This window comes from Phalacrocorax carbo, chromosome 4 (genome assembly GCF_963921805.1).
Source record: "Phalacrocorax carbo chromosome 4, bPhaCar2.1, whole genome shotgun sequence".
Lineage (NCBI taxonomy): Eukaryota > Metazoa > Chordata > Aves > Suliformes > Phalacrocoracidae > Phalacrocorax > Phalacrocorax carbo.
The window spans coordinates 84034383-84047517 of record NC_087516.1 but is presented as its reverse complement, the minus strand read 5'-3'; the positions used below and the strand labels follow the sequence as shown (position 1 = coordinate 84047517).

Here is a 13135-nt window from a genome sequence, read left to right as displayed (position 1 = left end):
ATTCAGGTGGACGCAAGCTCCTGTGCCCACCCTCCAGAGCAGCTGGGTTCAAGTTTTAGCGTGACCAAACCAACCTCTCCTGCCGTCTGGTGGGGCTCATTTGCTGGAGCCCCAAGTCCTGCACCCACATTGGCCTTGTGACGTCCAGACAGGACTCGCTCGTACCTGACTAACTCGGAGCATGGGTGGAGCTTGTTCACATGTGGCTGGGCCTATGTAGTACAGATGTGCCCCAAGGGAAAAAGAAGGCGACTGATTAAATGCAGCTAAAGAAGCTCATGCTGCTAAAGATTTTCCTGGAGCCCCTTGTAGGCAGAGGCCTGGAAACACCAGAGAGTTCTGTGTGACCGGGTCACAAGACATTTTAGATAAATAAAACTGAACTGATTGTACAAAAGCTATTTTTGCAAAATGAAATCTGTTTCAGAAAACTGGGGCTTCAGTTGCTGCTTGTTTCTTGGCAGCAGAACACTAACGCCTGTGATGTGCTGCCACTCATTTCTGGCAAGCATGAAGTATGTGGTTTATAATCTGCGTTCATACATAATCAGTTTCAAGTTGTTTCTATAGATGCTGAATGTAAAATATTTGGATCAAACAGATTGTATTATCTTACATAACTTGTTCTCTTCCACATATTCAATGCCACATTTCTCTTTTTTTTTTTTTTTTTGTCCTCTGCCCCTCCCTGATTGTATCGGTTGATCCTGTGATGGGCAGCTTACATTACAGCTCTGGATTGTACTTTGGAACAGAGCTTCTAAACATAGAGGAAGCCCATCAGTGGAACAAATGACTAGTGGGTGGCATTCAGGCAGAGCAGCATATGCATTCTTTCTCATTTTGTTTGCCCTAAGGAAAGCTTTCACGCATCCTGCAATGTATTTTCCCTCCTTCTCCTCACCCCTGCTGGTTTCCTCTTTGTCACCTATATTTGTTAGAGTGTTCTATATATTCTGGCCCAAATTTTGTCCCTACTTAGTTTTCACTTGTCCTTTCCTAGCACAACTTTCGCTGGGCTTCACAGGAAATTTGCTTGCATAACTTCCAGATTTGATTCTTTCAGTAAAGTCTCTCCATCTTTTTTTTCCCCCCGCTCACGCTTATTTCACTGGAAAGAATTATCCAGTCTTATCATCATAGTTAAGTGAGCATCTTGCAGTCAAAGGTGGATTTATTTAAAGGCCCATGAGAGATCATGGTGCAACCGTATCCTCCTGTTAAATATAGGTAAACTGTGACCTGTGTAAGTCCTGCCAAAAGTCACACAGAAAGGTTGTGACAGGCAAAAATTTAAAAAACTATCCTTAATCCTAGTCCCTTTCCTTGGATACAAGAGGTGTCTTGCAAATGCTGTATTTGCCTACTGATACTTATTTTTTTAAGGGAGAAGATTTTAATTACTGCAGTTCTGTCCTACCCCATTAAATACCTGCATATTGACTTGAAATATTTCTCTAGCAATAGAGCTGCTGTTTTAGGGGATTTCTTTTTTAATTGCAGTATGATTGGAAGTGAAGTTGGTTTAATTGAGCAAAGTAGACTTAATGTAACAGAATTTCCACTGGGCTATTTAATGCTGAGGCTTTGCCACTTCTTTGCCATATTTGCTCTGTCTGAAGCATTTTACTTGATTCTAGGTCTTTGACTCACTGAGGCATATATTGTGTTATTTAGTTCCAAAATATCTGTTACCACAGTGCTGCTTCCGTTGTGAATACAAAATCTGCCTCCACACAGTTATCTCAGCTAAATGCTGTATCTTACAGATTTTAATTTCACATCTCATTTATGACAAATGCTAATTTTTCTGTCAATAAACTAGCCCCTTTCCCCACTTCAAGTCATGCTAACAGTCTTTTACCGTCTTGTTTTCAGAGAGGAAATCAAGAAAGGTCTTAAGGATTTGGAGGAGGTAAAACCAGCAGGTGACACATATATACATGAAGGATTAAAGGAGGTAGGTTTTACTCATCGTCTTGTGATCCAGATATCTGCTGTTATCACCCTTTGGATAACAACAGCAACAACCTGTAACATAAATGGATCGGCTGTATGCCTCAGTGTGTTACACTCAAACCTTTTTGGTTTCCTAAGTGGTCCCAAGATTGCCCAGACACTGTGCAAATCCCATGCAGAAGATTAGCCTTCATAGAAAATTGCCATATGGAATTTCTTTGACTCGATCCTTCGCAGTAGAGAGCGGTTGGTTCTTTGTCATGAATTTAACAGCTAACACAGCATACCAATTACATGGTAAATAGTCTCACACAGCTTTGTAGGGCTGCGAGTCTAACAGTGCCTTCTAGAGCACGTGCTTATGGCAAGTTTACTGCACAGATCAGCATTTACGAGAAAAATCATCTTAATTTTGGACTATTTCAATTATGAAGTTCCCAAGTGCTTATATTTTCTTGAGATGTACACTTAAAATATACTTTGTGATTGTTGAAAGACCCAGGCCCTGAAGGTGACGATCTAAGCTTTCACTGCTATGGATAGAAACTCAGTTTCTTCCTTTATACCTGTGGAGCCAAGTTTGTGATTGTGATCTGCGGGCTGAAAAGCTAGGCAAACAGAACCTTAATGCCGTTTACAAAAATACTTAGTTTTAAGCCATTCTTTTTATATCTTGCAACCTACTGACTGGCATTTGAAATCTGGGGGGGGGGTAACAAAGGAAACCCTGTGGTGGATCTGAAGGGAAGCGAGATTCACAACTCAGAGAGTACCTGTCCTGAAAGAATCGAGTATTTCTGAGGGTTGGTCAGTTAGTGACCCCAGCACCTGGGAGATGGGCTCACTGGCGACTGGAAAATACTGATGAATTATTTCCTTGTTAGTAGTGAGTTAAAGGGAAGCAGAGGATTGTCACAAGAAATGGTTTTAAAGATGAGGCTGAGTGTTGTTTCAGACGCTATGTTCACATAGAAGATGTGCCTTGGTTAAAATTTCAGGTGTAAGTTTAAGCTGGATCAATATTTTTTGTTTTCAGGCCAACAAGCAAATTGAGAAGCAAGGAGCCTCAAGGTTTTCTAGTATCATCATTGCATTGACAGATGGCAAGTTAGATGGACAGATTCCCTTGTATGCAGAGAAAGAGGTGAGTGCTAGGTGAAAATATTTATTATGTTCTGAAGAGTTTGGGTGTAGCCCGTTGAATGAAATTGCTTATTCCTCTGTTCTGTCCTGGGGCAGGCAAAGAAATCCAGAGAGCTGGGAGCTCGAGTTTACTGTGTTGGTGTCCTTGATTTTGTACAAGAACAGGTAAGAATGTTACTATCTCAGATTACTAGGCCCTACCTTGTCACAGTAATACAGAAACTAATTTTACGTACATTAGGCATATGATGTCTTCTCTGGCTCAGGAAGCAGATCCTCAAATGTGTACGTAGACATAAATAGCGTGTGTCACTTTCATCGCTGAGATGACCCGTGGAAATATGCTTGCTAACCAGTAGCTGCCAGCAAGAAAGGATGCAGGCAAAACCCCTTTCATCAAGATGGCCACCAGATTAGGCTACAGGTCACATGGGCACAGTACCTATAGACAAGCTTCAAGCAGTGTGTGTAACAGCCTTGGGATAAGAAAAAGAAAGAAGGATCCATGTCCTTCATTGACCAAAAGCTCTTCCAGAGTTGCTGTGTCCTAATGAAGGCTGTAGCTACTTCTGTACCATGAAGGCGACTTAAACAGAGAAGTATAGAAAAGGCTCTTTACTACAGAAGGCGCATCGAAAGACTTTTTAATGGAAGGCAGAGCAAACGGTGAAGGCGGGTCTGGAAAAAGTTATGAAATCACTGCCAAGATACAGGTCCTAAAAGGTTTCTTTAGTGTGGTGGTTTGACACAATGGCTACCCACTATACCATTTTGTTAAGTGCAGTAGGTTGTAGTAAGTCCTCCCATTTAGACAAGTCATAGTTAGCTGTGGGGGAACTCAAAATCTTCCTTCTCTTTGCAGGGTTGATGGGAGTTGCTTTTAGACATCTATTTACATTTTAAGGGTGAAATGCAGCGTGATGAATTTAGTTTGCCAAATGATTCACGTGTTTTCATGTGTTTTCTCTCCAAAGCTTGAAAAAATTGCTGACACGAAAGAGCAAGTCTTCCCTGTCACTGGAGGATTCCAAGCACTTAAGGGGATAATCAATTCTGTGAGTACCAGGCAATAAGCTTAACATTTCCTCAAAACGACAGCATACTCTTCAGTCCCATTTACTTTTCCAGGCAGAATTTGTTCCTAAATCAGTAACTGCAATATATTAACTTATCTCCTCCTTATCTTAGAGACGCAGTTCTTTAAATTAACATTGCCTGCCACTCTGGCAATTATTCATGCTCAGACCTTGTGTGGAGTTTGAGGACTCCATACAAGTGCAGTAAATTTCAGGGGGATGCATTGAAGAGTGACTGTTATAGGTTTAGTCTGAAAAAAAATCGACACTGTTACCCCAGGAAAGTTGAGAACAACTGGTTAAAATCATTAGGACTGAGCACAATTCGGGAATTGGCAAATCCTCATATACACAGAGGCATTCTAAATACCTAACTTAGCCTTGACTTTAACCACTTGTTTTCCCAGTGAGTGACGAGACTTTCAGTTCGTTCTTTTCAACATGCCACAAGAAACTCCCATCAATGAGATGAGGCCACTCTGATTTGCAAGAAGGGATCAAAGCAAGAGGAACATTTTGGTTGTGATCAATGGCTTGACAGTATTTTAGCTGGGTGTCAGCAAGACACCTTCTATTGTGGGGACTTAATTTATTTGCCTCATCATAAACTAAAGGCCGTGTGTTTTATGCAAGGTTAACAGCGTTGCTGCTGCATGTAGGCAGCACAATGGAAAAAATCTTACTGTCAAAAGTCAAGTCAAAACCAATTAAAAAATTGTTTTCTGAGAGATATCCCACTATAATTCATTTCCCGTTCCTTTTTTTTTTTTTTTTAAAAAAAGGAAAGGATACTACTCACATACAGGATATTATGCAGTCATGAATTTATCACTTCCCTTGAATAGTGTGGTTTTTGTGAAGTTAATGTCATAATGAAACAAATTATTTTCCTTCTTGTTGCTTAAAATAACTGTAATTTGAGAGTCTTCCCTGCACATTCTAAAGGAATAGACTTAACCTTTTCATGCAGTGACATTTATTTTCCTGAAAAGACAGTACACCCCATGTGGTACTGCTTTTTAAAAATCTCATTCTACGCCATTTTAAAGACTTACAAGAAACAGTTATTCTGCTAGTGGGAAGTGATGCAAGATTGAAGCCACTAGTGATAGACTTATAATTAAGAGCTGAATGTTTAACTCCAGTTGAGTACATTGTTTCCAAGGATTCTGCATTTCAAAATATGTCAAGATAGAACTAGAGAAAGGGCTAAAGACATTTGCGTTCTGAGTTTCCCCTCCACCAAGGGTCACTGACCTGCAGATTGGACCCTTCCAAGGTGCCAGGTTTCTCTACTCTTCTCACTCTTTGAGGACGCAGCAGGAGTACCATTGCTTGAGATTTCTGAAGAGCTCAGCTTGAGGGTCCTGTAATTCAAACACACAACAGATTGGCATCACCTGTAGGTTGTCCCATTATCCCCCATTCTCAGCCAAGGAATTTTTGGGTAGTCTCTGGCTAGTAGCAGTGCCAGTCTGCCTCGTATACCTCCCAGGAGCTTTCAAGCACCTTCACCTTTTTGTGGGCAGAGTGAGGGAAGCTTTTCTGATAAGATTTGTCAGATGGTGTTTGCACAAGCCTCAATACAGCTTCTTCTGGTACGTGTGAAAAACCCGAGTGTAAAAATTCTAGATTTGTGCATATTATAGCCGTAGAGCAAGAAAAGAGGCACATAATGGCAGCACCTTGTTTTAAGATAACAGCTTAGCACTGACAGGGACTGTACGGAAAAAGCAAACTTCAAGTACACTGTTCTACCGCTTAAATGCATCGTCTGCTCCTTTAAACTTGGACTGAACTCCTGAATCGTTCAGGCTTTTAGTTAACAGACTGCAGCTGGAATAGACATTTCAGCACTTGGCTTACTGCGTATTTCAGTCCATAAAAAGACTCTTATGCTGTGGCTGTCAGGGCAGTAGAAAATGTTTTTGCTGATAAATAAAGGAGCATGAGAAGGCCTTTCTGATAGGAAACGTATCAACTGACTTCAGTCTTGCCTGCATCAGTCTCATTTGTTGGGATAAAGGATCAAACAAAAACAGTGTTAGTGATTTGATAGCTCCCGAGAGCTTTTAGAGGCTTGAATATTGTTTACAGCTTTCTGAAAAGCACTGAATCTAACCAGAGTTTTATTTAGCTGTCAAGGCATTTGAGACTCTCCTTTTCTTTCCTCTAGTAAGCACATTAAATGTATTTGTTGGAAGCAGTGAGAGAATGATACCCTGCCAGCGTCCCTGTTTTACCACATAGCGTGAAAGGAAGTATCCATAGATAAGGTTTTTTGGTTTGTTTGGGTGGGGTTTTTTGCGTGTGGTGGTTTTGCTTTTTGAATGCATCTGTGGTGGCTGTATTAACATGATTTTTTCGTATGCTGTACGAAATACGTATGTAGTTATAACTCAATTTTCTTTGAAGGGGTTTTGACTGATAGCAACAATTCGTTCTCATTGCATTATAAAATTGATAAGCAGATCTAATTGAACATGAAATAGTCACAGTATTCCTTTTTATACACAGCTGTAAATCCATTTCAGTTTGCAAGTTAGCTAGAGTATACGGGCTCAGAGAGACACTCTGTCATAAAAGGGAAAGCTAATTTCAAAACAGATGAAAATGAAATACATCAGAAGCATGCAGAAGTATTGCTCAAAGTGTGGCGTCAAAGGTGCAGTTGTGAAACCCTCCACGAACATTGTTAAGCACTTCTTTTTTAGAAAAAATACCCTGTTCACAGAAATGGCAGCGACCCAGCAATTAAAACCCTCAAGCAAAACTACAACACAAAAGTGTTCAGTAGGGATGATTGGAGGAGCTTCTCCAAGCTGCTACTACATTTGCCTCTACCGGCCTCAGCTGTGGAATTTTTTGGCTATTATGTTGTTAAACTTGCAGCAAGTTTGACAGAGCTGAGCAGTTAATCTTCATTTGTTGATGGAGGAAAAAAAAAAGTGATGAGTTATATCATAGGTATTCTGTTAGTAGCTGCTTCTGCAGTTGTTTGAAATCTAAGCAATTACTCCAATTTATTGTCATTGGACAGATACACTAAACACGTTTAATCATGGCCAGGGATTAACATTCACGAGAGTTGAGATTAGCGATTAAAGAAAACCTAGCTGAGATGTTGAAAAGCTTGCACTGTGTTTTGTCCTTCTTAGTTCAGATAAAATCCCAGTGAAGTATTAAGGATTTAAGCACCACTGTGCTGTGTTGTGTTTCTGTGGAATAATATCAACTAATGATTCAAAACTCTGCAGACTTCTGTGAAAAGGTGACTGTTTTGTGAAGTTTCCAGCTCTTCTGGCGTTGCTAGTATCCAACCTTAAAACTGAACAGCATTGTCAGGGTGCATAAATCTAAGCAGAAGTCTAGAGCTTAAAAGAAAAATGCTGAAGGCAAGCTATTATGCTATCAGGAACCGTTTGCTGATGTAGTTTGGCTGATAATTACATGGAGCATGGCCTCATGAGCAAGTGATAGCAGTGTGAACTCTAAGGGTTTGGAAGTGCACAATTTATATCACCATGTGACAGTTCAGTACTACATAACAAAATGAAAGCCATTCTTCTTTCCCTTCCTTTCTGATATATCATATGTGTGGGGTTTTTTTTTTTACACCTGTTTGATAAAGAACCATTTGGGAATTTATCATTTACATTTTTAGATCTGAGTCCATCTGTCATAAGCAAAATAGCACCTTCCTACCTGGCTTTGGGGGAGTGTTGGTGAGGCTGCACATCTCTTGTTACAAGGGTGCTGAGCTGTAAGCAAGCTAACTCAAGAGTGCCTCACTTGCACCTAACCACATGTAGTCCTGAACCAGCACTTTCATGGGGAGAAACTGTGGAGGTTTTGTGCTTCTTAAATAGCTCATTCAGACTCACAATTTCCCTGTGGGTTCAGTTTCTGCAAGGTGACTAGAGGCTGTGTGGCTATAGCCTTGAGGCAGCTGGATAATATCTCAGGGGTCATGTAAACTCTTTCCTGTAATGCAAAAACCAGTATTGGACTCCCTGTCTAGGAGGGAAACAGAATATGTTTGTATTCATAGAAGCAGGAAATGCTGCCATTCTGAACGCTGCTCATTTTAATTGTTTGATCACTTGTGAAACAATGAATGGAGGAATAACGGGAAGAAGCAATTGCATTAAGGAGTTGGGAACCAAGGTGCTGCTACTACTTGAATCAAATAAGTAGAGTCTTTAGACAAGGCAATATCTTTCATAAGGCTGAAGTTTCTGTAATGTTCCCATAACTCTCTGCTGTAAGTCAGTAGGATATTTTGTTTCCAATTTTTCCTGCAAGTTTTTCATGTTTTACTTGCTTTTATGGCACGTTTCTGTGTATGTGGTTTGCACAGCTCAGCTGTGTTCTGAAAAGCAAAACCAGTCAAAGATCCCCGCTTCCCTTTTCGCTTAAGCAGACACAAGTCCTACTGATTTGTGAGTTAAAGTCATCCGGTTGTCTCTGCAGGCAGAATTGGACAAGGCTTGTGCCTTTAAAAGTTAGGTTAATGAAACTCACTTTACTAACATTATTAAAGTGTCTGACAGTTCTAAGTAGTCTTAAGCACATCTTTATACTAAAGTAAGTTGGCAGCACTTAATACAGGAAGTTAAAATGTATTTTGTTCTTTAAAAACCCCACAAAATTTATCAGATAAGACTACAGGAACGGATACAGGCAGAACATCAGAGTAAGTAGTCAGTTTAAAAAAAAGGTCAGTCTAGAACTGTTCTATCTTAAATTGTTCCAAAATTTTTTAAGAATTCTACCTGAGAAGGATTCAAAATAGAATTGTTATGCTCTCTTTCTGCTTGTTCATTTTGCAGGTGCTCAGTTTTGAATTGTTCATTTGATGTGGGAAAACCACCCTTAAACATACTGGACAAAAAAAAATTGATCAAGACACATAAGCTGAGCAGTTGCATCACTTAGACCATTTAAAATTGAAGCTAAATTGTCTGCAAGTTGGCTGAGCTCCCCAGGGAAAAGCCCTAATCCTTAGCATGAAGTTGTAACTTCGTCCAAGAAGAGTTGCAAATTCATAGATAATATTGAAACAAATTGGAGACTCTCTAAGTCTTAAACATGAGTGTAGGTATGGAGAGACGGGACACGGTACACTGTAGAGCAAGCTACTAATCGCCTGCGGATAGCTCCCCCGGCAGCTGTACCTTGACTACTGCCTTCAGCTCTACACGTCTCACTGTAGGAACGGCCTTAAAAACTGGGAGAAGGTTAGCTAACAGTAAACCTGTGAGGGGAAGGGGGCAGTACAACAGGAAGGAATGATTCTTGGAAGAATAGACCGATACATACATCAGTAGTTCTTTTCTCAGGCGGAGCTTTTTTTTGTGAAAATGCCTGCACTGAAATGAGTAGCACCACTCGCTATGTGGTACCTTACCCTATACGATGAGATTTCTCAATATCTGCTCAAGCATCCACCTCTTGGTGAAAGGGTAATGTGGGGGAGAGGACACCTCCATATTCGTAGGAGGTAGACTCCAAGGCTTAAAGTAGAGTTAATTACAACCATCAAATGAGCGTACCGAGGAACGCTAAAATTGAACTAAGGATTAAATGCATCCAGGATCCTCTAGAAAAAACGTATTCATAACACACCCAGTGGCAGACTCTTGCTAAAGCGGTATAAGCAGGTAGTGCTATGAAACTCTTACCACCTACTTGTAGAAATCTTTCTAATAAAACTCTTCTTGATGATAGAGGGAAGTCTGCTCTGGTTGTAAAGAACAGTCAGCAAAATCCCTGTAGCATTCAGATTCATTTGAGTGACAGTGAAGGATAGCTATTGAGTATCCAGGGGGTTTCCATGTCCATTAGATGGTTCCCGTTTCAATCGTGGTGCGTGACACCGCATTCCTACCTTTAAGTTAAATGGATTGGTGACAGCCAGATCGGCGGGGCCCAAAGGGAACCGCTGCATAAAATGTACATGGCAGTGGCACCCTCTATGGTTGTCAATACCCGACTAGTCACTTATCCTGAATGTGGTGACAGTCATTGTCACTACACTCATACCCCAGTGCCTCAGCAGAGAGCGAGGCCACACGGGCTGTTGACAAGACTTGGTGAAAAGCAGACCTGTACCTGTGTATCTTACAGTCTAACAAAAGCGTCAACAGGGAGAGGGCTAAGTGACCCACGTTGGACAGCGAGTTGGTGCCACACGGGGACAGAGAACAAAGTCTAGCAAGTGGTAGTCCGTTATGTTGAGGTAGGTGAGAGCTGTGTTGTGCGAAGAACAATTTTAGCCTTCAGGTTTGTAAAACTTACTGCAATGACTTTACAAAAATATGCTCCAGCCTATTTCTGCAAATCTGACACCTTCTGCACTAAATATGCTATTAGCAGCGCTTCCTGGGTCTGACCTGGCTTCTGCACTGGGTGATAGTGAATTATTAAACTCATACTTGTCAATCAACCTCTCCTACTGTAGGGCAACAAGACAGGTCAGCAGAGTTCGTATTTATGGAGAGTGGGAAACCTAACAACTGCAGCAGTTAGTGCTCCAAGGTTAGACATTCTGGTACATGCGCAGTATCTCTAATGTGACTGTTTACTGAGCCTCTTCTGTCTGAACTGCTTGCGTCTCAGTGGCCAAGTTGTGAGCAACTGGGTTACTGAGTAGTAATGAGGAACCCCATTATTTTGAAGTAGTCGATACTTCTGCCTTGTGCTTGTGCCAGCTTAGCTCATTAAAGCTGAGATTCCTCCCTTGTCTGCCTTCCTTAGGGAATGCTGAGTCTGCTCCCCTTTCTTTCCTTAAATGATGTCCCTCAGCTGTAGATGAGGGGAAGAGGGTCACCCAACTGACTGTATGCTGTTGAGGTTTTTCAAGAGCAAAATCAGCTTAAACGGTTCATTTTCAATTATACATCAACTTAATTGGATCATTTCCTGTAGGAAAAAAATATGTTCGGTCTATGCACAGGGAATCCAGGAAGCAAACTATTAAACATTTACGGAGGTGGGGGGAGGAGAAATGCAACAAGTTATCATTAAAAGAATTATTCTGATTAAATCAGTCATCATCTTTAATCCCCTTGGATGGTCTAATATTCAAGCTGCACTGGGTACAAGGTTTGGAACTAACATCGTGCTACGTTTTCCATGTGATTGAGACCGAGTAGATAGTTTTGGGAATTACTGCGTGTAGTTGTTAAAAGGAATCAATGGCCTGGAATAGAATGCTTTCTGCTCTACCCTTCACTGCTGTGCAGCCCTTAATTTGACATTCTCTGACATATTACAAACCATATAATGTTCTCCTGGAGAACAGAGAGCTTGATAAGCCAGCAACATAACTGACACGGTTCCAGGTTGTGTGAGCAAGCATGGGCCTTGTGATTTGGATTTGACTTGTCATCTATCCCTGCACGGCTATCAGTTCTGTTACATAAGGGACGCTGTAAAACTTGCTTAAAATGAAGCACTCGCAAGTCTAATTGAAATCTAGTGTTTCCTTAGTGATAAGTTTCTTTGAGCCAGATTTTCCTTTCTAATTAAAAAAAAAAAAAGAAAAAGCCCAAACAACTTTTTTCCCTGTTATGGAAAGTAACAGTTTGTCTTGATTCTTATTTCCATTACTTGATAAGTAATGGGTTTAGGGTTGTTTTTAGTAATTTGGGGGTAAAGGTTCTGATGCTGTTAAAATACGCATCTCTCATGACCCACACTTTTGTCATCTACATTTGGTTTACTCGGTGACTGCAAATGAGGTACTGCTTAGATATAGTATAATTAGAATATTCTCACTAACCTGACACCGCAGCAGGCTTCTCTCTGATGGTTATTTTATGCAAGACCATATGTCTCAGGGATTTTTTTTTCATTTAGACAGGGGACAGGATAGCAACTTTCCCCCCACCCGCTTTACCCTGGCTCTTTGTCTAAGGCATTGCTGAACAGTGTCAGAAGTGGGCCGAAATTGGCAGCAAGTCCTAGTTAAGAGCACAGATGTTTGGCAGCAGATAGAGAGATCCCATTAGGTATTAACTGCTGTATTTTCTTTGCTGTGACTTTGTTGGAGAGAATCATCAAAATGGAGTTTCCTGTGACAGCATGTGTTTCATTCCAAGTTCTCTTGAACTGATTGTCTGCATCTAGTATGAGGAGGTCCTGTTGCCTCATTGCTTTCCACACATATTACCTCTGGGGAAAAAAAAAGGGAAATGATACGGCTTGCTTTAACACAGCAGAGGTACTTGATGTGGGACTGATGTATGGCACTTCATTTTGCATATGGATACCATGTTTTGGGAGGTTTTTTTTTTTACGCTCTTTTTTCCTTAAGTTTGAATTATAACGACACGGACCTTGTGAACCTGTCTGAAGGAATAGAATATTTCACATTGGAAACAAGCAATTAACTTCGAGGAGTTTAAACATCAGTTGCTGTATGGAAAAGTTGCCTATCTACAGCCTAAAGTGTGCTGTGAAGGTGCTTCTAACTTAAAGATCTGGAGTATGTTTAACGTTACTTAAGTGTAATCAAGGCCTCTACTTCTTTTTATTTTTCTCTTGTAATCTATTCCATGTCTTTATCTTGACAGCCTAGCTCTATCATGGTGGAAAGGGGCACAACACCTATTCAGTTAAGAAAACTAACAACACGTGAATGAAAAAAGCCTGTAACGATAGTGGCATACATACAGCCTATATTTTTCAGCACCCTGATTTCACACATGTTCCCTTTTACATGCTGCACAGTTCAAGGAATTCATTATGAACAATACCTATCTATGGACAGCATTTCATTCTCCATAACAAAAACAGCAAATGAGTGCATTCACCAATTAAATACCTCCTGCTTTACTTTCATTTCCTTTTTGCTGCCTCAGCAGTAATAGGGAGAAAAAAAAGTTTTAAATTACATAGAAAAAAGCAAACCCAAAGCTGCCAGTAGTACTTCTAAATGACTCATAGAAAAA

At 40.6% G+C, this 13135-nt stretch overlaps 1 protein-coding gene across 2 annotated transcripts in view; it reads left to right on the top strand.

Moving 5' to 3' along the window:
* Positions 1–13135, top strand: part of ANTXR2 (ANTXR cell adhesion molecule 2) — a 117944-nt gene that overhangs the window by 9656 nt on the left and 95153 nt on the right. For both annotated transcript variants that reach the window (XM_064450767.1, XM_064450766.1), the window contains exons 4-7: positions 1879–1960; positions 2996–3103; positions 3199–3267; positions 4077–4157. In XM_064450767.1, coding sequence (XP_064306837.1) covers positions 1879–1960; positions 2996–3103; positions 3199–3267; positions 4077–4157 — 340 coding nt within the window. The remainder of the gene's footprint in view (positions 1–1878; positions 1961–2995; positions 3104–3198; positions 3268–4076; positions 4158–13135) is intronic.